The sequence below is a fragment of the Erpetoichthys calabaricus genome, chromosome 1 (genome assembly GCF_900747795.2).
Source record: "Erpetoichthys calabaricus chromosome 1, fErpCal1.3, whole genome shotgun sequence".
NCBI lineage: Eukaryota > Metazoa > Chordata > Cladistia > Polypteriformes > Polypteridae > Erpetoichthys > Erpetoichthys calabaricus.
The window spans coordinates 27,821,729-27,843,241 of record NC_041394.2 but is presented as its reverse complement, the minus strand read 5'-3'; the positions used below and the strand labels follow the sequence as shown (position 1 = coordinate 27,843,241).

General features: G+C 40.9%; 1 protein-coding gene across 1 annotated transcript in view; it reads right to left on the bottom strand.

Moving 5' to 3' along the window:
* The window catches only part of LOC114645385 (galectin-4-like), a 53,467-nt gene extending 32,186 nt beyond the window's left edge, over positions 1–21,281 (bottom strand). Inside the window, exon 1 of the mRNA XM_028793248.2 lies at positions 20,827–21,281. Coding sequence (XP_028649081.2) covers positions 20,827–20,871 — 45 coding nt within the window. The 5' untranslated portion in view covers positions 20,872–21,281. The remainder of the gene's footprint in view (positions 1–20,826) is intronic.
* Between the last annotated feature and the right edge of the window lie 232 nt (positions 21,282–21,513).

Here is a 21,513-nt window from a genome sequence, read left to right as displayed (position 1 = left end):
CATGCTATAAAAATCAGGTGATCGACAGCCCAGTGGAATCTTACAGGCCCTTTCAATAGGATTTGTCCATATCTTTCAAGCTCTTTCACTAGGACATCAGTTTTTAAAAATGAGGGTACATTTGAAACTAAATCACTCTATGCTGGAGTGGAAAATTAAGTGCTGTGGATAACCACACCATTCTGTGCAAGAGTGTGCACTTAGGTCTCATCATTCAGAACAGCTGTATTCGTCCAAGTGGCAGATCGGATATTCTTACAGCTGACTAACCTGCCAATTTCCAATACGCACATCTCAGTTGAGACCAATGGATCCACAAGTAATGTCACAGCATGCCTTTGTTTTAAGTTTTCAACGCTGTGTGGCAGCAAATGAGAGGTCGAGAAGGAGATAAAACTGTCCCGGGGGGACAATGTGGCTTTTTACAGAAGCTGTTTAAAATATTATGTATGTGTTCAGTATGTATATAATTTTTATATATACATGCACATAAAAATCAAAATACACACACAGGTCTGAACTCGCACTGGAATGACTATAAAGCATTTAAAAAGAAAAAAAAAAAAAAAAAAAAAAAACTTCTGACTTTGCTGTCACAGTCCCAATGAGACGTTATGCAGGTGTAATGCAGTTGGTATAAAGAACCCCCAGTCATTTATCTTGACACATTTTTGCTGAATGCTCTGTTGGCTGAAAGTCGTCATTGTTTGTGTATCAGAGAAAGGGTGTGCAGCTTTGTTCAAAATAGCACTCAGTTTTGCTTTCATTTTCTCCTTCGGTATGACCACCAGGGGTCCACAGATTATCCCATAATTGAGCCTGCCCTTTTAAGTAGCTGGTTGATTTGGTGGGCCTCTTCTGACATGATGTTGCCAGCCCAGCACACCACAGCACAGACAAATGCACTGGCCATCACAGAGTTGTAGAAAAGGATGTTGCTTCCCACATTAAGGAAAAAGAACCTGCTCTGTCCTTTTGTTATATGGTTCCTCTGTCTTCCTGTTATTCATGAGCACCTCCCCTCTACATCCACCCCCTGAATTGTGACCAGGCAGAGGCTTTTTGGTACATTGAAAGTCAACAACTAGTTCCTTGCTTTTGCTGATGTGAAGATGCACAGAACATTCTCTTTGCACCAAGAAACTGATGACAGAGGACACCCCAAAGTTGGTCAGCACAGGCCTTAACTCGAGGACGGACTCCATCTGGTCCTACAGCTTTTCCTGTGTGTAGCTTCCTTGGTTGTCTCCTTACTTGGTCTTCAGTTACTGTATGAAACATTCCAGTTGATGTGGCTGTTGTCCATGAAGTAGAGATTGTGTGGGGAAACTGATCATTGGAAGAAGAAGGCACTGGGAAGGAAAATGTATTTAAACATTGGTTCAGGGTGTTAGGTGCTAGAAGAGGATGTGGACAAAGCTGAGCCCTGGATTCTTCGAGTCCAGTAATTATGTCCAGTCCACTCCAGACATCCTTCATGTTATTCAGAGTGACTGCTTTCTATTTTAGCTTTTTAAGCTTCCATTTCTTCACTCAGCCTTTTCTTTAGCACTCACTGTGCATCCTTCAGAGTGTCACCAGATTTGAATCCTGCTTCTCTAATTTAGGAGACTTAAGCTGCTTAGTAACCCAGGGCTTGTTGTTTGGAAAGCAACACACTGTCCAACTCCGACAGACTGCATGAAATCGGGCTCTACCTGTTCAGATTTTAGCAGTGGTTACTTTCTGGCAACAGGCACCTATCAGAGGGAGATGGCCAACAGCTCAGGAATATCTCAGCCAAGCTTCAGTGCCATCATGCCTGCTGTGCTGGAAGCCATACACCAACTGACAACCTGCTAGAGTTGTCAAAATACCAACAATTCAAACCTCGATACGATACGAAGTACTGAAATTTTACATCATTCTTGATACCCAATACTGTATATATTGTGGAACTCAACATTACATAGCTAAATGCAATAAAATTGTTTCTTACTAGGTTGGGGTCATGTGCAGATTAGAGCGCATTACCGCACCGACCACACGACAAACCACCTGGGTCACATTGATTAAAAAAAAAATAGAAATTGTAATCATGAAATGCAAGTAGTACAATCTCTTGTAAAAGGCAAAAGTTCTGTAAACAAGTAAAAATTAAATTTGGTCATACTGTTATGGAGGCAGTACAATTGAATGTTACAAATGCCAATACCTGAACATTTAATCTTTGTCAAACAAATTTGTAATTTTTAAAACAAATGTCAAATAAGTATTCCAGTCAAAAAAAATTGTTCAGGACAATAACACACAAATAGGCCACTAACACACCAAAATGCTTTGTACGAATGTGCAGTGCACATTGTGTTTTCATGTAAATAAACCACGATGGCCTTGTACCTTCCAAAATTTTTGTAATCTCTTCCATGAGACCACTGCATACTAAATACAAACCAGGAATCACAGCCGAAGTACTGCAAATGAGCACACGGATGAGTGGTGCCAAAGTACTGTATATGCAACAGAGCTGAAATGTTACAGTGCAATACATTATATAGTAAACATGATCATTTTTCCATCACACATTTCAAACATGGTGTGGTTGGTGGAGCTCTCCACATTCACAGCAGCAGTGACATGCTGCCATTCAACATAGTTGCTCTTGTTGGTGACCTGTGCTTAGGGCACTAAATAAAAGGTTCTTTGAAGAGAGAAATTTGACACTGAAATAGAGAAAGTTTTTTTTTTTTGCCCCCCCCCGAAGTTTTCAGTCTTAGCATTAATTAACATAACCTCAGCGAATTGGAGGCAACAACGACCGAGATTGCAGCTGAACTTGCCACACCTGGTAACCCTTTGGACAGCAGCAGCTCCATCAGGCAGCATACTATTGGCAGTCAGATGCACTGGAAGAGTGGCACACCGTCATTAAATGTGACATACCCAAATTGGCAAGTCTTACAGACCCTACAGCTTGAACTCTGGACATCAACTTTACAGGTAATTCTAATCATTATACAACTATGTGGTTGAATAGCATGGTCCATAAATGGTTGTTTCAAGGTGGGCACAAGGTGCTGTTCAAAGTGCATTCACATACATGTATTTGCAAAATTATTGCAAAATATCAAGTTTAAAATTTGTATACAAATGTGTGTATGCAAATTTAAAAACAAATTTGGCATGCAAATTTCCCTATTTTCATGCTCTAATCCAAAATTTAATTAAGGACACCTCTGAATATTAGCCTCCAGGAGATGAGCCAATTGGTGAGAACACTTAAATGTAGTTGTGGATACTATCTTCACTACAAGAGAATTTAAAAACCTGGGTGAAGTGAAAGACACATTTGGAGTGCTCCTCAACTTCCCCAGAATGTCAAAAGAAGCGTTGCTAGAGCACCGTCCGAACCTAAGCACCGCTCTAACCCATCATGAGCAGCCAGATGTTGATGGCAGAGAACTTAAAATGCAAAATTTGCCATCAAATAAAATATGGAGCTTTTGAGATCTACCACGATACGTGGGCTGTTCTACGAATCTCTGCCACTCTCCCAGTTACAGTGGCTTCTGCTGAAAGGAGATTCTCCAAGCTCAGACTCATTAAAACATACTTAAGGTCTTCAAGAATGTCTCGCAGGACTTCCCATCATTAGCATGAATTATGCAGTCTCACAACAGAAGAAAGGCAAGACGGGCAAAACTATAGAACAATGCTTAGGCTATGTTGCTCTGTGGCTTGCATAATAAAAGTTTTCTCAATGTCCTTAATTATATTTAATTTTTCTTCTTTTATGTCTGCACTGTTTTTATTATTGTATGTTGTAAACTACCCCATTTTTTTATGCTCCTTCCCTCTTTAATACAGTTGTGTGCTTTTTGTTGTTTTAAAAATAAAGAAAATTCAAAAGGCAAACCTATGCAGTCTATCTGAATGTACGAGTACAATTATTTATGGTGAAACCGACTGATGCAAGGGGCACCTGTTAAAGCCTTGCCTGGATCACCAAATTTTTCAGGACTGAGTCTGCCTACTGCATACAGCACCACAGGCTAAGTTCAGGTTTTCTTAATCTGTTCATATACTGCTATGCATGTTTAGCCAACTGTACATTACATTCCCCCCCCCCCCAATATCAGGATGTTCCTCCATCCTCAAAACAACTTCATATGCAAAGAACCCTTCTCAGAATGAAATGGTGATTTGTCAAGAAAAGGCTCAACCAGAAACCACCCAACCCAGTAAAGAACCACGAAATCCCATTACAGAGTGTACAGTGTTGACAAGTTAATACACACACTCCTGCTGTGGATAAAGGCATTTTCACCCCTAATTCATTTGGACCAGATTCCCCCCCATGCCCACACCCAATAAACTATTCATTTAGGAAGATGTGAAGAAATCAATCTCACCCTGGTGGGGACCAAAGCAACCATACCAAGACCTTTTGGAAAGGGTGGTGCAGCACCAAGTGAACCCTGGTGGAGTTCATGCAAAGAAAGAATGTGATCCGACATGGAACCGATCTAACTACGTGGAATACGGCAGGTTATGGGTGAAACTGTGCATGGGCAGTAGTCAAATGTCTGCTGTCGGTAACTACAAATCTCATTTACAGCACATTGAGTCAAGGGTTCACATGGAGCATTAAAACAATAATAAAAAAATCTACAGATTAAAAAGTGCATGGGTACGCATGTTTCACAATTTGCATAAAACTCGCACAATTACCAGTCAAGCGGAGCATGTTAAACTCCTGATCAGGCTCTGTGCTTCAAGAGATCAGACAACAGTCAAATTCACTGGTGATTGAGTCGACTAGAACACCTACAATGGTGATGAGAAATGAACAGCGGAGCCCTGTGAAGCCGACGAGCAGAGCCCCTAATCTTATGAAAGTGAGGTGGGGTGTTCTCTGTTCTCTCAAGGCGCACTGTAACTTTCACAGATATTTTAGGTTGTTTAACATTTACTATGAGCATTATTATTTATATACACATACATATATAAATACACATATGTAGGTTTCATATTATATACATATTATACATGAATGAAAAAGTTTGGGAACCCCTCAGCCTGCATAAATTTACTCTACTTTCAAAAAAAAACAACAGTGGTATGTCTTTCATTTCCTAGGAACATCCGAGTACTGAGGGGTTTTTCGAACAAAGATTTTTAGTGAAGCAGTATTTAGTTGTATGAAATTAAATCAAATGTGAGAAACTGGCTGTGCAAAAATTTTGCTGATTTGAATGCATGTAACTGCTCAATGCTGATTACTTGCAACACTAAATTGGTTGGATGAGCTCATTAAGCCTTGAACTTCATAGACCAGTGTGTCCAATCATGATAAAAGGTATTTAAGGTGGTCAATTGCAAGTTGTGCTTCCCTTTGACTCTCCTCTGAAGAGTGACAGTATGGGATTCTCAAAGCAACTCTCAAAAGATCTGAAAACAAAGATTGTTCAGTCTCCTGGTTTAGGGGAAGGCTACAAAAAGCCATCTCAGAGGTTTAAACTGAGAGTTTCAACTGTAAGGAATGGAATCAGGAAATGGAAGGCCACAGGCACAGTTACTGTTGAACCCAGCAGGTCTGGTAAGCCAAGAAAAAAAGTACAGTAGTGGCATATGCGCAGGATTGTGAGAATGGTTACAGACAACCCACAGATCACCTCCAAAGACCTGAAAGAACATCTTGCTGCAGATGGTGTATCTGTACATCATTCTACAATTCAGCGCAATTTGCACAAAGAACATCTGTATGGCAGGGTGATGAGAAAGAAGCCCTTTCTGCACTCATGCCACAAACAGAGTCACTTTTATGCAAATACTCACTTAGACAAGCCAGATTCATTTTGGAACAAAGTGCTTTGGACTAATGAGACAAAAATTGAGTTATTTGGTCATAAAGCGCTTTGCATGGTGGAAGAAAAACACTGCATTCCAAGAAAAACACCCGCTGCCTACTGTCAAATTTGATGGAGGTTCCATCATGCTGTGGGGCTGTGTGGCTAGTTCAGGGACTGGGGCCCTTGTTAAAGTTGAGGGTCGGATGAATTCAACCCAATATCAACAAATTCTACAGGATAATGTTCAAGCATCAGTCAAAAAGTTGAAGTTACGCAGGGGTTGGATATTCCAACAAGACATTGACCCAAAACACAGTTCGAAATCTACAAAGGCATTCATGCAGAGGGAGAAGTACAATGTTCTGGAATGGACGCCACAGTCCCCTGATTTGAATATCATCGAAAATCTATGGGATGATTTGAAGCAGGCTGTCCATGCTCAGCAGCCAAATTGAACTGAACTGGAGAGATTTTGTATGGAAGAATGGCTTTGCTACGTTTAGACTTTCAGAAAGCATACTTCTAACTGATGAAGCCTGCTGAATTTTTTTCCATGTTTAAATTAGAACACTCTAGATGATAACAGGCCATTCAGCCCAACAAAGCTCACCAATCCTATCCACTTATTTCTTCCAAAATAAAAAAACATCAAGTTGCGTTTTGAAAGTTCCCAACGTCTTATTGTCTACCACACTACTTGGTAGCTTATTCCAAGTGTCTATCGTTCTTTGTGTAAAGAAAAAGTTCCTAATGTTAGTTGGAAACTTATTAAGGGAAAATATCGCACAGTGTTCCCGTGTTCTTGATGAACTCATTTTAAAGTCACAGTCTCGATCCACTGGACCAATTCCCTTCATAATTTTAAACACATCAATCAGGTCTCCTCTTAATCTTTTGCTTAAGCTGTATAGGCTCAGCCCTTTTAATCTTTCCTCATAACTCAACCCCTGTATCCCTGGAATCAGCCTAGTTGCTCTTCTCTGGACCTTTTCTAGTGCTGCTATGTCCTTTTACCTACACAGGGCTTTTCAAAAGGTTATAAACAAGAAACAGCATCAGGGTTTACCAGCAGAACTCCCAAATGTGGAAAAAATCTTTTGGGTCTACTTTTCAGATCAGCTTAAAGCACTGTGGGAATGTGCAGACATTAAATTATTATTCCTAGATCTTACATGGTCCCTTCTTTCTCATAAACGAGTCTCTTTTCTTATGTGAATCTTTCATTTGTTTTCCATTGTAAACGTGTTAAATTCACAATTTATCATTAATGACAATCAAGTACTTCATTGCTAACTTGGGTATAGGATTAATTGGGGTGTTAGGGAAATATCAAAGGCACATTAAGCACACACTGCTTTTTGCAGATGACGTTGTACGGTTTGCTTCATCAGGCCGTGATCTTCAGCTCTCTCTGGATCGGTTCGCAGCTGATTGTGAAGCGGCTGGGATGGGAATCGGCACCTCCAAATCCGAGACCATGGTCCTCAGCCGGAAAAGGGTGGAGTGCCCTCTCAGGGTTGGGAGCGAGATCCTGCCCCAAGTGGAGGAGTTCAAGTATCTCGGGGTCTTGTTCACGAGTGAGGGAAGAATGGAGCGCGAGATCGACAGGCGGATCGGTGCGGCGTCCGCAGTGATGAGGGCTCTGCATCGGTCTGTCGTGGTGAAAAAGGAGCTGAGCCATAAGGCAAAGCTCTCAATTTACCAGTCGATCTATGTTCCTACCCTCACCTATGGTCATGAGCTATGGGTAGTGACCGAAAGAACGAGATCGCGAATACAAGCGGCTGAAATGAGTTTCCTCCGCAGGGTGTCTGGGCTTTCCCTTAAAGATAGGGTGAGAAGCTCAGTCATCCGGGAGGGGCTCAGAGTAGAGCCGCTGCTCCTCCGCATCAAGGAGTCAGATGAGGTGGCTCAGGCATCTGTTCAGGATGCCTCAAGGACGCCTCCCTGGTGAGGTGTTCCGGGCATGTCCAACTGGGAGGAGGCCCTGGGGAAGACCCAGGACACGTTGGAGGGACTATGTCTCCCGGCTGGCCTGGGAATGCCTTGGGATTGCCCCGGAAGAGCTAGAAGAAGTGGCCAGGGAGAGGGAAGTCTGAGCATCTCTGCTCAAGCTGCTGCCCCCGCGACCCGACCTCTGATAAGTGGAAGAGGATGGATGGATGGATGACATTAAGCACAACACGAGCAACAGTTGCTTGATTTATCATTAAATACAACACTAGTTATAATGTAATGTTAACATTTTGGTACTGAAGCAGTAGGAATGTGACCAATTTCATTTCTATTTCAAAGTGCAGAATTTATGGCATCTTTGTCTTAAAGATGAAGATGGTACTGTAGCCTCCAAGTAACCATTGTAGGTGCACTAAGCAGTGAAATGACACTGTAATGGCTCCTAACAAATACCGTCATTAGGTGTCCAACGGAAAGACTGCAGGATTGTTTGGATTTATGAAATGTATTGCAATGTCCGATTCTGCTTCACTCTTGTCACAAATCACACCAAGCCAACATTTTTCATCATTCATGCACCCCACATAGCCTCTAATGGTCTAATGTGAAGGATGCATCTGATCCATCAGGAGTGTGACTTTGAAAGGGCACGATCTCAGCTACTTCTTCTATGGTGAATATTTGGAGAGTCAATTGACTGTCTTCACCAGACACCTGGCTGACTGAGTTGCCATCTTCTGTAGGGATGTGGTATTTTCAAGTACCAGGTACTCTTTTTGACCATAGAGAATCACATTCTTTGTTCAGCAACGAGACAGGACATTTGATATGAAACAATTGGACATTTTCTGATAACAGTGACTGAAAACTCAATGATTACCATTATTGACACATGGCATATATAACCTATGTTTAAGATTTGCATAAGAAAGCAAGGTTTGGGTTTTGAGAAAAGGAGGAACAATGTACAATACATAAAATATTTTTTAAAAATTATTTGAACATTCCAACATGCCGTTAGTTTGCTCGGAAAATGAAATTGCAAATGATTTTTTTAGATTTCAGAAGTCTGCTGTTCACTTTTTCAGAAAGCATTTTAGTTACCTGAATAAGGGGGAGAGGGGGGGGGGGGGGGAAAAAAAAAAAAAAAAAAAAAAAAAAAAAGGTAAATGTAAAGAGCAAAGACATTTGTATAGGACCCTGCTATCATTGTGGCAAACAGTCATTTAGCTCCAGACTGCGGGTTTAAAGACCTGCGGCTTCATGTACAACACCATGAGTAGAATTCACACTAAAACAGTGTACAAACAATAACAAATGTGCGTACACACAAAAAAATGAGATGCATAAGATTGTGGATAAGCAAAGTTGCACACACTTCTCATTTATAAATCCCAATCAATGAATATTAACGCACATGCACAAGCCTACAGCCACATCCCGACTTCTCCCAGAATTTTGCATATTTGTTTATGTAAAGACAGGGCTTGGAAGTGGACAGAAGAATGCAGAAAAACCTTTGCCAAAGCTAAGGGCACTCTTGTAAAATCTGATATCCTCACACACTTTGACCCAGCACTGCCATTGCAGCTTGCATGTGATGCTTCTCCATATGGAGTTGGTGCAGAGATGTCGCATATTATGCCACAGTGTTCTCCCTAGCGTCTGGCTAATTTAGGTGAGCGCCTGGCTGTCATCTCACCGCGGATCTACAGGCACAGGCAGATCTAATGATCTGCAGAGATGGCAAGGGACGAGCAGGTGGGTGGGCAAATATTTTAGAAGCAGGATCGCAAGTGGCAAGGCAGGGCGGAATGTTGCCGATCACTGGATGCTGAACAAGCTAATAGCGGTGACGAGGCGGAGTGGAGTTCACAAGCAAAGAGTATGGAGAGGTGGGCAGGCGAGAGGACTGCTGTGATGTTAATAGAAGGTGTCACAAACCTATAACACCTTCTATTAGCATTCAGGATTACAGTGTATGCAGAGTCAGTGTAAATAATAAAATATAAAGACTAGTGGAACCAGCATGTCAGATCAGAAAAAGGGCACCAGGAAGTGCCGTCTCTGTTCTCAGTGTCAGTGCAGTCTGTAGTGCTGCTAAGTGTACAGCTGCTCTCTTGTTGAGTACTTAAACAACTATATATTGGTTTGCTAAGTACAAAGTTGTTTAAGCATTAGGGGTGTTCTGTGTGTAAAAATCCTTGTAGCACTCACTGTGGTTCCTGTTAAAGTGACCCCCTCTGCCATTTTTATATTTGCTCATACTGAGGGTTTTGTTAAAGTGACCCCATCTGCCGTTCTTCTATTTGCTCATATTTGGACCTGCGTCCATATTGCAAGTGAGCCGAAACCCTTGCAGCACACATTGTGTCCTGAGCAAAAGTTGTGTCACTGAATTGCTGAGGGTTTTGTTAAAGTGACCCATCTGTCATTCCTTTTTTGTTCATATCTTGCCCTGCCATAGTGCAAGTGTGCATTGAATATCCAACAGGCTCCCACTTTCCCACTCAAAAGTCTTATTCATAGGTACTTTATTTTTTCCCAAACATTTTACCAACATTAGTAATAAAAGTGTTCAGAAAACAACACTGCTCAATTATTTCAGAAAAGAGACGCCACAAACTAATGAAGGTGCAGCGTCAACTCCTGATGGGGCAATTTCAGACAAAGATATTGCAGAGGCTGGTCCATCAGGAGAAATCTCTTCAGCACATACTCTGCCAATTGATAAATCTAAGCACCGCTTTTCCAGCATAAACAAACAATGGCTTAAAGATTTTGATTGGCTAATGGCCAAAGAAAATGTATGTGGTGCTCAGTGTGCATGACATATTCAAACTAACACCCAACAAGGAGGAAGTTACCTTGGGTAAACATGCCATGCACAAGAATTCGAAAAGAAAGCTTGCTGGACCATGAAAAAAGTAAAACGCACATGGAGTCTTCTGCTGACCTTTTAGGAAAGCGTGTACTAGAGGAAACTGGAATCGGTCAAATTGAAAGATCTGTATCTGTGTTAAATAACTTAGATGCCTTTGTGGGAGCTTTAAGATCCATGTATTGGTTGGCAAAAAATGAGTTGCCACATACCATGTTTGAAAAGCTGTTGGAACACTAAAGAAATGGGCCATTCCTTTTTACAACATCTCAATGTTGGTAAAAATGCACATTACACCACTGAAAGAATAATGCAAGAGCTGCTGGATGTCCTAGCATCAGAAATAAAGTCTAACATACTGAAAAATATACACGCTGAAAATGTTTTCAGTATTCTGTGTGATGAAACCACAGACATCTCAGTTGTAAAACAATTATTTACATTAAATATGTTTGCCAGGTCATTAAAGAGGTCAGAATTAGTTTTGTATCAACCCGCAATATGATTGATGGCAAAGCGGAGACTATAACCAACACACTGAGTGAGACTATGGATTGAAAACTGCTAATCTGGTTGGACTAGGGTCAGATGGAGCAGCTGTTATGATTGGGAATCAGAAAGGTGTGGCAGAACTGCTTAAAGATAAAACATCTGGACTCCGTCAACTGCCACCATGTAAACCACCTATTGGCCCTTGCAAGTGCCCAAGCAGAAGCCGCTGTACCTTATTTAACAAATTGTTCCTCCCCCAAACTATGCGACTCTTCAATTCCACCAGGGGGGCTAAACGTTAACATTATTCAAAGTTATTGTCTGTTTTTACCTGCATTTTCATTACTCTTTAATTTAATATTGTTTTTTTTGTATCAGTATGTTGCTCCTGGAGTATGTGAATTTCCCCTTGGGATTGATAAAGTATCTATCTAAAACTGAACGACATCTTAAGGCAGCTGTTCTATTTCTTCCAAAATTCTTCAGTTAGGATGGCTGGTTTAACAGAAATCAAAAATATTCTGAACATTCCCCAGATTAAGCTGAAAATGGCCAGTCACACAAGATGGTGGTCTCATGACTCTGCAGTACGGTCACCACGACAGTATATGAGGAGTGTCATAGCCGAGGCCACTGAACGAAATGACATCACAGCTGAAGGATTAAGCAGATGTATTAAAACATACAATTTTGTTTCCTCTCAGATGATGCTTTCAGACGTATTACCTTTGTTGTCCAACTTATCTAAGGCTTTGCAAAGGCAAGATGTCAATATTATCGAAACTGAGCTAATTTTGCTCGCCACAAAATTGTCCATCATGGAGTTAAAAGACACTCCTGGGAGATATTTTCAAAGCCTTAATTTTCTGGCAGAAGAATGGTCAGATCTCCGCATTGTTTATAAACAGAGTGATGTAATGTCATTCAAAACTGCAATATATGATGCAAGATTCCCCCGACATGCTAATTATTTCCAGCTTTTCAAAAGTTTTCAATGCAAAAACTCACGATTCAAGCGAGTCTGTCGAAATTCTTTTCAATCATTACTTCAAAAATGGTAGCCCTCCAATTTTAAAATATGAAAGTAGCAGGCAAGAATGGACAGTTGCGTCAAAATCAGAAGACTTCAGTCCAAAACAGATTTTACTAAAAATGGCAACAACATCATAGCTCAAAGAGTCGTTTCCAAATTTTGCCAAATTATCTCATATTGGGCTAGTGATCCCAATGAGCACAGCTGAATGTGAAAGGGGGTTTTCTGCCCTTAAAAGGATCAAGACATGTTTGAGAAATCACATGAATCAAAGCACGCTAAGTAATCTCATGCTGATCTACTTGGAAGGCCCAGATCCTGGGGACTTTGATTATGGGAAAGCTGCAGACAACTGGGCTTCTTGGAAGAGAAGAAGAATAAATATTTAACTGAAGACACCTTCTGCATATGCAAGTTGGCTTTGAAGAATATTTTAAAATTTTTCTTCATTAGGTTTCCCACACTCTCTCATACCCATAACCCCCCCCCCCCCCCCCCCCCTTCTAATTGTTTTCACTTTTCTTCCCGACAGCGACAATACTTGTGCCTCTTGGTTTATGTCATAACAATTAGGATCCTGAATTGGATACTTCTTATATTTAATAAAAATATTCTGGCACAAGTGTCAAACCTTAAAAAAGGAAGTCATATTGAGCATTGGAAAATAATAACTAATACAAATAGTGCACATTTAATTTTCCCCAACACCAAATTTCCCCGTCCCGCCCGGCTAGAAAAAATTTCTGGGGAGAACACTGTGCCATCATGAGATGGAGAAACCAATTGCTTTTATTTCATGTACCTCGAATACAGCTGAAAGTAATTACACACAAATTGAGAGGGAGGCACTGGAAATAATTTTTGGAATTCGCAAACTTCATCAGTATGCATTTGGGAGAAAAATGTACCCTTCTTACCGATCGTTGACCCCTTACTACCATCTTTGGGACTCATTCTGGTATACCATCTCTAGCAGCTACCCAAACGCAAAGATGGGCATTGCTTTTATCTGCACGTACCGATGATATTTAATATCGCAAACGTGAGTTGCATGCCAATGCAGATGGACTCGCACTTACCCTTTTGCCAGTTACCTTTTTTTTTTTTTTTTTTTTTAAAGCAGGTAAGTGACATCTGTGACCTCAGGTCAAGTAAAACAATTCACTCGTCATGATCCAATACTGACTAAAGTAATGGACATGGTTCTTACGGGTAAAAGCCCTAGCACTTCACTGGAACTAAAACCCTACCTTCCTAGGAAAAGTGAATCATCTGTACAAGCTGGTCTTCATCATCCCTCCACCACTGAGAAACCTTTTGATCCAGCAGCTTCATGCAAGTCATGTTGGTATTTTCTGCATGAAATAGATAGCAAGGAGTTATTTTTGGTGGCCAGGATTAGAAACACATTAAGGAGAGGGCTAAGACAGGTTGTTCTTGTCAGAAGATTAGAAGTGCCCCACAGCTGGTGTTGCTTCACCCATGGGACTGGCCTGAAAAGGCTTGGCAGCGCATCCATGTGGATTTTGCAGGCCCCTTTGAAGAAAAGAGGTTTCTGGTGGTTGTGGATGCCTACAGTAAGTGGCCAGGGGTTTCGGTTATGCACTCAACTGCTGTTAGAATAATTCCTGTAACTTTTCAATTGTTTTGTCATGGTTACCAGAGCAACTTGAGAGTGATGACAGTCCTCAGTTTGTGTCACAATAATTTGCCACTTTCCTACCAGCCAACAGAGTTCAGCACATTGACTCTGCACCACACCATCCTTTCACAAATGGGTTAGCACAAAGGTTTGTACGGACAATGAATCATGCTCTGAAAGTATCACAAGATGAATGCTTTCTTCATACCTGTTTAAACCAGTTCTTACTGAGCACCACTAAGGCTTCACCTGCCATACTAACAATGAAGAGACAACTTCATACAACAACTTTTGACTTAAATAGCCAACAGAAACAAAACAAAGTGGTATATCATCAACAACAACAACAAATTGAACATCGAGACGAGAAAGCGAAAGACGGTGTTTCATCCTCATGACTCAGTATTGGCAGGTTCTTAACAACAAATCCAAATTGGTTCCTGCCATCGTAATCAGTCAGAGTGGACCCGTTTCTTACACTGTCTGCACTGCTGATGATACTGTTTGGTGAAGACATGTGGATCAGTTGTGGCAGGGACCATCACTGAGTCATCAGACATGGATTGTCCCGATTTGAATTCTGATAGCAGTGTAAACCAGTGGCCTGTTATTGAGGAAAGAGTACCACCAGTGGAGAGAAACACCATCATCCCCACCTGTGAATGAGGAAGAGTCAGTTAGAAAATTTTTGACATCTCCCTCAATTTATTTCACTTTCAACAGATGCTTACACTGAACGTTGTTATCCTCCTCGACTCAGACGAGCCTACCTGTCTAGATTTAGACTTGCTTACCCTCAAGAATGGGACAGAGGCTCACCCACTCACTCCCTTAACAAAACAAAAAAGTTGGGTTCAGCTTGGATTTATTGTTCTTGTGCACTTTTCCTTTGAAGAGGGAGGAGTAGGTTATGTATGCTGTCCTTGTTAAGCACTAATGTTGACACCCCAATTTACATAAACAAATGTTTTGAGCACTGCATCATGGGGGGAAAAAGGGAAGTGTGGGTATCTCAGTTCTATAAAGAAGCAAAGAGCATGTTGAGTTTACTCATGGTGTCGTGTTCCTTCCAATTTCAATAAATAACTACAACAGACAGAACAGCAGTCAGTACATCTGCCCAAATGTGTCCTGTGTCAGTTTTAACAGGGAACTCTAAAGCAGGGGTGGTCCCCAAAAAATAAAGAGCCAACAGAGGACCAGATAACACTGGGGACCTGGACAGTTCTGGAGGACCACGGTTTTCACTCCAACCAATCGCCTATTCAGCCGTTAATAAAATCAAATTGTTTAATTCTTTGGCTTGCAAGTTTTTAAATTGTGGAATGACTCTGCACTTTCAGTGGATAGCGCACGCTCTGTCCAATTCTTTGCACTGCTTTTCTTACGAGTCACACCAGCAGTTGTAAAAGTAGGACACACTATGTAGTGACATTACGATTTAAAGTAGCAAATAACCTAATGCAATACTTAAATTTTACTGAAGTAAAAATACAGCTAATAAATAAAATGTCATTGCTACAGGTCCTCCCTGCACAGCGGTTGCAAAGTGCTTTGAGTAGGGACAAAAACGCCATATAAATGTAAAGAATTATATCTTACTATTATGTTACTACAGAAGCTCATTTCCATGCTTCTCTTAAATTACCGAGTTATTTTACAGAAGTATTGCCTTTTTTCACTAACACATTGCCTGCAGTGCTCAGTAATGACAATGTGCACAGGAGTCCTCTGACCATCTGGGAGCAGCGAGACAGGAAGGGGTTAACCAAATGCGTAGCATGTAATCAAGTGAAAAAGAACTGAATAAAAGTTCTATGTCCTTACTTTTAATCATTTGTTGAAGGGTCAATTTAATTGGCCTATTTTAGAGCCACAGGGAGCAAGAGATGGTCTTCGTGGTGCTGGGTGGGTGGAAGGCACGCTGGTCCTGTGCAGAGCTCAACAGCACATATTGTTAAAAATAAAAAGGTGCCAGACTGGTTCTTCAGAGGGATGCCAGAGGGAAACCATTTTTAGATCCCAATAGACCCATCCAACATGAAAATAACCTTTTATTTAGATCCACAACAGGCTCCATAAATAAGCACAAATACAGTAGATGGTAATAAATTTGTGAAATACCAGTGGCTCACGATTTTAAAATGACTGATATAGTGGGTCTGCAGCTCAGAAGGAAAGGCTAGTTTTAAAATAAATCGTTGCACTTGCAGCTTAGAGGGGGTGTGGTAGTGTGGCCGAAGCGGTTCTCGGACACGATGAGGCACAAGCGATTCCTCAGATAAGTGCACAGGTGAGGAATCATCTGTATCAGTAATTGATGCCGGGAGCTGCTAATCGGCGCACCTGTGCCAAGTCCCCATTATAAATAGGAGGGGGGGGGTATAAAAAAAAAAAAATCTGAAAGGTGAACAGAGATTAGAGGAGAAAGAAGAGGAAACTGGAGGCTGATAGATGATGTAGGTGTGAGCGAGCGAGCGAGCAGGAAGAGCAGGCTCGATGGCAGTGCAGGCAGTTGGGAAGTGAGCCCTTTGGTGTTTGGCGGCACCTAGGGGCAGATGGATTGGGTCACTCCTGCAGACGAGCAGGAGTGACCACGATCAAGGACAGCTTGCCGCATAAGGTCACGGGAGTCGGAGGCTTGGGAGGTAGATGGCCCAGTGTGAGCGCCCCGTTTGCTGGGGAACCCGAGTCTCGGTGTGGCAGAGCCCTACGGAGTCAGGGATCGAAAGTCTACCAAGATCAGAAGGAGAAGGTCAGCTGCAGGTAGGGAGACTCCCCTGTTGCAGGGCCCGGTGGGAGAAGCAGGACTGTTTCCAGCCAGTATTTTAACCTCGGTTTTAGTTGGATTTATTCATTAAAATTTTAACCTCCACACTTCAACCTGTTCTTATGGATTTATTGGACCATTTTGAGCACTGCATTTTATTTGAACAGTTTTTGATTTTGACGGTTTTAAATAAAAGCACTTCTGCACCTTTCCCCTTGCTTCGTTTGGTGTCCTCATTGTCCAGCTCATCCAGTTACATTACCGACGATGTCAGGTTCAAAAGGATCCCTTAAAGGGAATTGGGAGCATGAAGCAGAACCAAGACTCTTGCTGGATATGTCCTGTAACACGGGTGAAACTCAGGCTCTTTTAATCTGTTAGTGCCCTGCAATCTACTATACATGAAAGATTTCAGTTTTTCAAAGAACCAACTTCATATGCAAGAACCTTCCCCAAAATGAAATGGAACTTGATCAAGCAAAAAGTTCTTTACTGTATTGCAGGTTTCCTTGTAAAGTGCCATTAAAGAACCAGCATTTATAAAAGAGTGTATGACCAATCAGAAAAGAGTGTGCTGTGTGCAATCTGGTAACAGAAACCAATGAGGAGTCAGTTTAGTTTTAAATCCAGTTAGTCCAACTTGGCAAGAGCGTGATCTGGTGGCACAGCAGCCAGTGTTCAAACCACAAATCAAGGATGGGAAAAGGAGATGAATGCTCTTTACATCACAGCTCATGAAGGGCTAAACGTACTTAAAAACACAAGAAAATTCACATTTGGCTTTGTGGCTGGTCATATTCATGAAGGTTCTTACATGGGGTTAGGGTTTCATAAATCCAGGCCAGTGAAATGTGCAGCTTTTTATACAAAAAAAAAAAAAGTAGCATACCGTTTGTAACACATTACAATACATATAATATCCAGAAAAGTTGGGATATTTTGCAAAATGCATAAAAACAATTCTGTGATATGTTAATTCACATGAAGTTTAAACTGACAAACTTACAAAAAAAGATTTTCAATAGTATTACTGACCAACATAATTGTATTTCATAAATATACACAAATTTTACACTAATAGCTGCAATACACTCAGCAAATGGTGGCCCAGGGTTCGAATACAAGCCTAGGAAAAGTGCTATATAAATAAAATGTATTATTAAGACTGAAAAGTGCACGACATCACATCAGTTTGGAAGACTCCACATTACGCAGGTGACTTGGCAGCAGGTGAGCAATCATGATTGGGTATAAAAGTAGCATCCGTCAAAGGGACAATGTTTGCTAGCAAGGATAATATTTGATAAACATTTTGAATTTTGAGATCAGCAAATGGAAAGTTGATATCAGTATTTATAACTTTTTGAAATGGTCAGTCACCTTAGCCTGTCATTTAAAGGGATTGCATTGTTGAACTTCAATTAAAAAGTAAAGTTGCCGTCCATCTAGAATGTACGCCATGGCATGCATGTTTCTTACAGGGATTCCAGTTTACTTATAAAAACTGATCATTTAAAGATTAACATAATATTTCACTGAGCCTGATCTATTCCTCTCTAGGTTTTGTTGCAGCATCTTCAAAATTAAAAAAGGTGCTTTTACTCCAGGAATATATGAATGATACAGCAGCACATCATCACTACTTACATACATAAACTCTGGAATAAAAATTTATACATATTACTTAAAACGAATAGTCATAAATATGACTCTGCAGGTTTTGTAAAAGGTGTCCCAAAAGACTTAAATTTGATAGGTTTACTTTAAGGTCCTTTGGTTCATAATGTACATCTCCATTTACACCTTAATTCTTTCTTACCATTTCTATAAGTGACACTACATTTGTACCAAGTACATTTATTTCTTGGTGTTTAGCAAGAACGTTTATATTTGCAAATTTATCTAATTTGTCAAAAAATTGGAACTAAAGTGAAAAGGAAGCGAGTAGTAACAGCAGGCAGAAATCACAGAACACAAGTGTTGTTGGCATAATTTGATATCAAACTTAAAACTTGATCACCTTTTTCAATATTGATCTCAAATATCTGAAATTTGAGATATATCAGCATTTAGAAATTTGATATCCACATTTAGAAATTTAAAGATCTAGCTCGGAAAACAAAGGCTTTAAAATTTGCTGTCAGCTTTCACTAACTGAATGTCATCACTTACAAAACTGATATCAAGCAGTGACAGTGAAGATCGTTTGCCAAAGACGCTCCTTCTTGTCGGGCCCGCTCAATAGCATTAAATATCCGATTAAAAACTGACAGATGAGACTAAGTGCCACCGTCGGCCATTTCTCAGGTTTTTACAATATAACGTGTGCCCAAGGGGCTAGTCCTTCTGAAACGGGACAGCCGACTAAAAACCCAAAGTCATAACCACTATAAACAGAGATAATAGAATAGTAAACTATTCTCTATCTAATAATGCAAACAGTACGCGACACGGGACTCAGACTACGAATGCTATGAATAGACCTTAAGATTTATACTTCACCGTAAAAGTTTATTATATTCTGTTAAATTGCTGAATGTAAAAATATGGAGAAAGAACGTAAAGTATAAGTGGATGAATCTTTCAGCAGTAATTGAGGTTTTGACTGTTCCGTGTCGCTAAATTCCATAACGTGATTCTGAAATTTTATATTAAGTTTTCAAAACGTGATATCACATTTCAGAACATCTCATAGGATTATATGGATACCAAATTTTAAACCTAACAAAGATTTGACTTCTGATTACAAACCTTAAGAACTTGACAATGGACAAGAGAAACTTCAAAAAGTAGACATCGAATATTAAACATGTGATATCAAATTTAAACAGGATATCAATAATGTGAGATCAAATTCTAAAAAGGTGTGATATTGAGCTAAACGTACAAAATTACCGTATACTGAAATTGTAGCCTTCGGCATTTAAATGAAGAACTAGACAAGCCATAATTAAAAGAGTGTGCCTGTTATGTTAAATATGTTAACTGTAAATTTTGTACTTGAAATCAAATTTCAAAAGGTTGATCAAAAATGAAAACCTTGATATCAAATTTGAAAAAGTTGATATCAATTTTAAAAATGCCGATATGAAATTTTGAAAAAAGTTTCATATCAACTTTTAAAACACTAATATCAAACTTCAAGACGTGCGATATCAGTAATTGGAATTTTAATACAAAATATGGTGAATACATGCTGAATAGGCTTTCCATTATAGTGGTGCCTCCATCCAGATAAAACCAACCCTGCGCGATGACTATGCTAAGCAACCCCCCAGGCGCACCTGCACCCACCCACACTGTGCACAGAAGGTAAAGTTTCACAACTGCTAGCTCCGATTGCACGAAATCTGAAGTTTACGAGGCGGAGATTCCACGTGAACGCCCTACGAACTCGAAGCCCCAAGTCAGACAATTCGGAGAAAAAGAAGCTCCCCAAACTTCTCCGAGCTGTGACGTAACGCTGACTTTGAACTTTAGTTCCATCCATCCATTATCCAACTCACTATATCCTAACTACAGGGTCACGGGGGTCTGATGAAGCCAATACCAGCCAACACAGGGCACAAGGCAGGAAACAAATCCCGGGCAGGGCGTCAGCCCACCGCAGGGCTTGAACTTTAGTTAATTGTATAAAATAAAGACATATCCTGATGAGCCACAAATGTCATATTTTGGTCGAACTTTACTGGGGTGAAGTGGCACGCATCAACTCCACGAAAGAAGCCGTTTATGTTCCTCGCAGGTAAGAGATCAACTGGCAAAAGGAAAAGTTCACCCGGCAACGCGCTCAACTGGGAAGGTGAAACGTCACAAACGGGACCCCCGAATAGACAGAACACACGTGAACGAAACATCCCCACAACGGCCAAGAAATATTCAGCTGCAATCAGGTCAGTTTTCTTTGTTGGGGCGCACCAGCCAGTATGCAGTACATGCGACAAGAATGACCATTTAATGACCCAGCATGGACTCATCATTGAGCCGCACCCAGGAAGGTGCTAATTACCAGGGATTCAGAATGAACAACTAGAAATTGTCCTTCAGATATTTGAGTACCCCTTACTTAGTAAATACGCGATTCTTATACAAACTTTGTGAGGGGCGGGGAAGAAAGAAAAATGCAAGCCTGTGCAGAAAATAACTAAAAAAGTTAAAACGAATACTGTAGATGTGAAAGACGGACTTTATGAATTGAAGGAAAGCGACGGACACACTCACCGGGTTGTAGATGGGCTGACATCCAGGAGGAGGAATAAACGCCATGGTATCTCGTCAGGCTGAGATGGCGTAAGCAGCGGCGGACGAGACCGGTGTCTTTTAAACCTTAGCGACCTGGAGGGAGGAGTCGTGGACACACTTGTAGAACTGACAGGAGAGCAGGGCCGACCGAACGGCTGGCTGGCAGCGTCATGGGGCGGGAAGCTTTTCTTTTCCTAGAAAGTGTGAGGCTGTCGTCATGGGATAAACTCCAAAGACAAAACCGGTCAGGTGGATTGATGTTGCTAAATTTACGCTAGTTTGTGTGTATGAGACAAACTGACGTTCTGTCCAGGGATTGCCCCCCGCTTTTCGCTCTATTATTGCTTCCTTGCTGTGAACTTGTCCAGGATAAGTAAAAGGATGGACAGATGAACAAGGCACGCCCGGGAAGTGGTGCTCTACACCAGGGGTAGGCAACGTCGGTCCTGGAGTGCCACAGTATGTGCAGGTTTTTGTTCCAACCCAGTTCCTTAACGAGAACTCAATTATTGCTGATGAAGCACATATTGCTTAAGTGACATTTTGATGCTTCATTTTAGTGGTCTCGCTTGTTAAGGTTCTCCAACCTTAATTGCTTATTTCAATCTTAAACTGCTGCATTCAGTGTTTTAATTGCTCCTTATTAGCAATAAGATGTAAAAGACA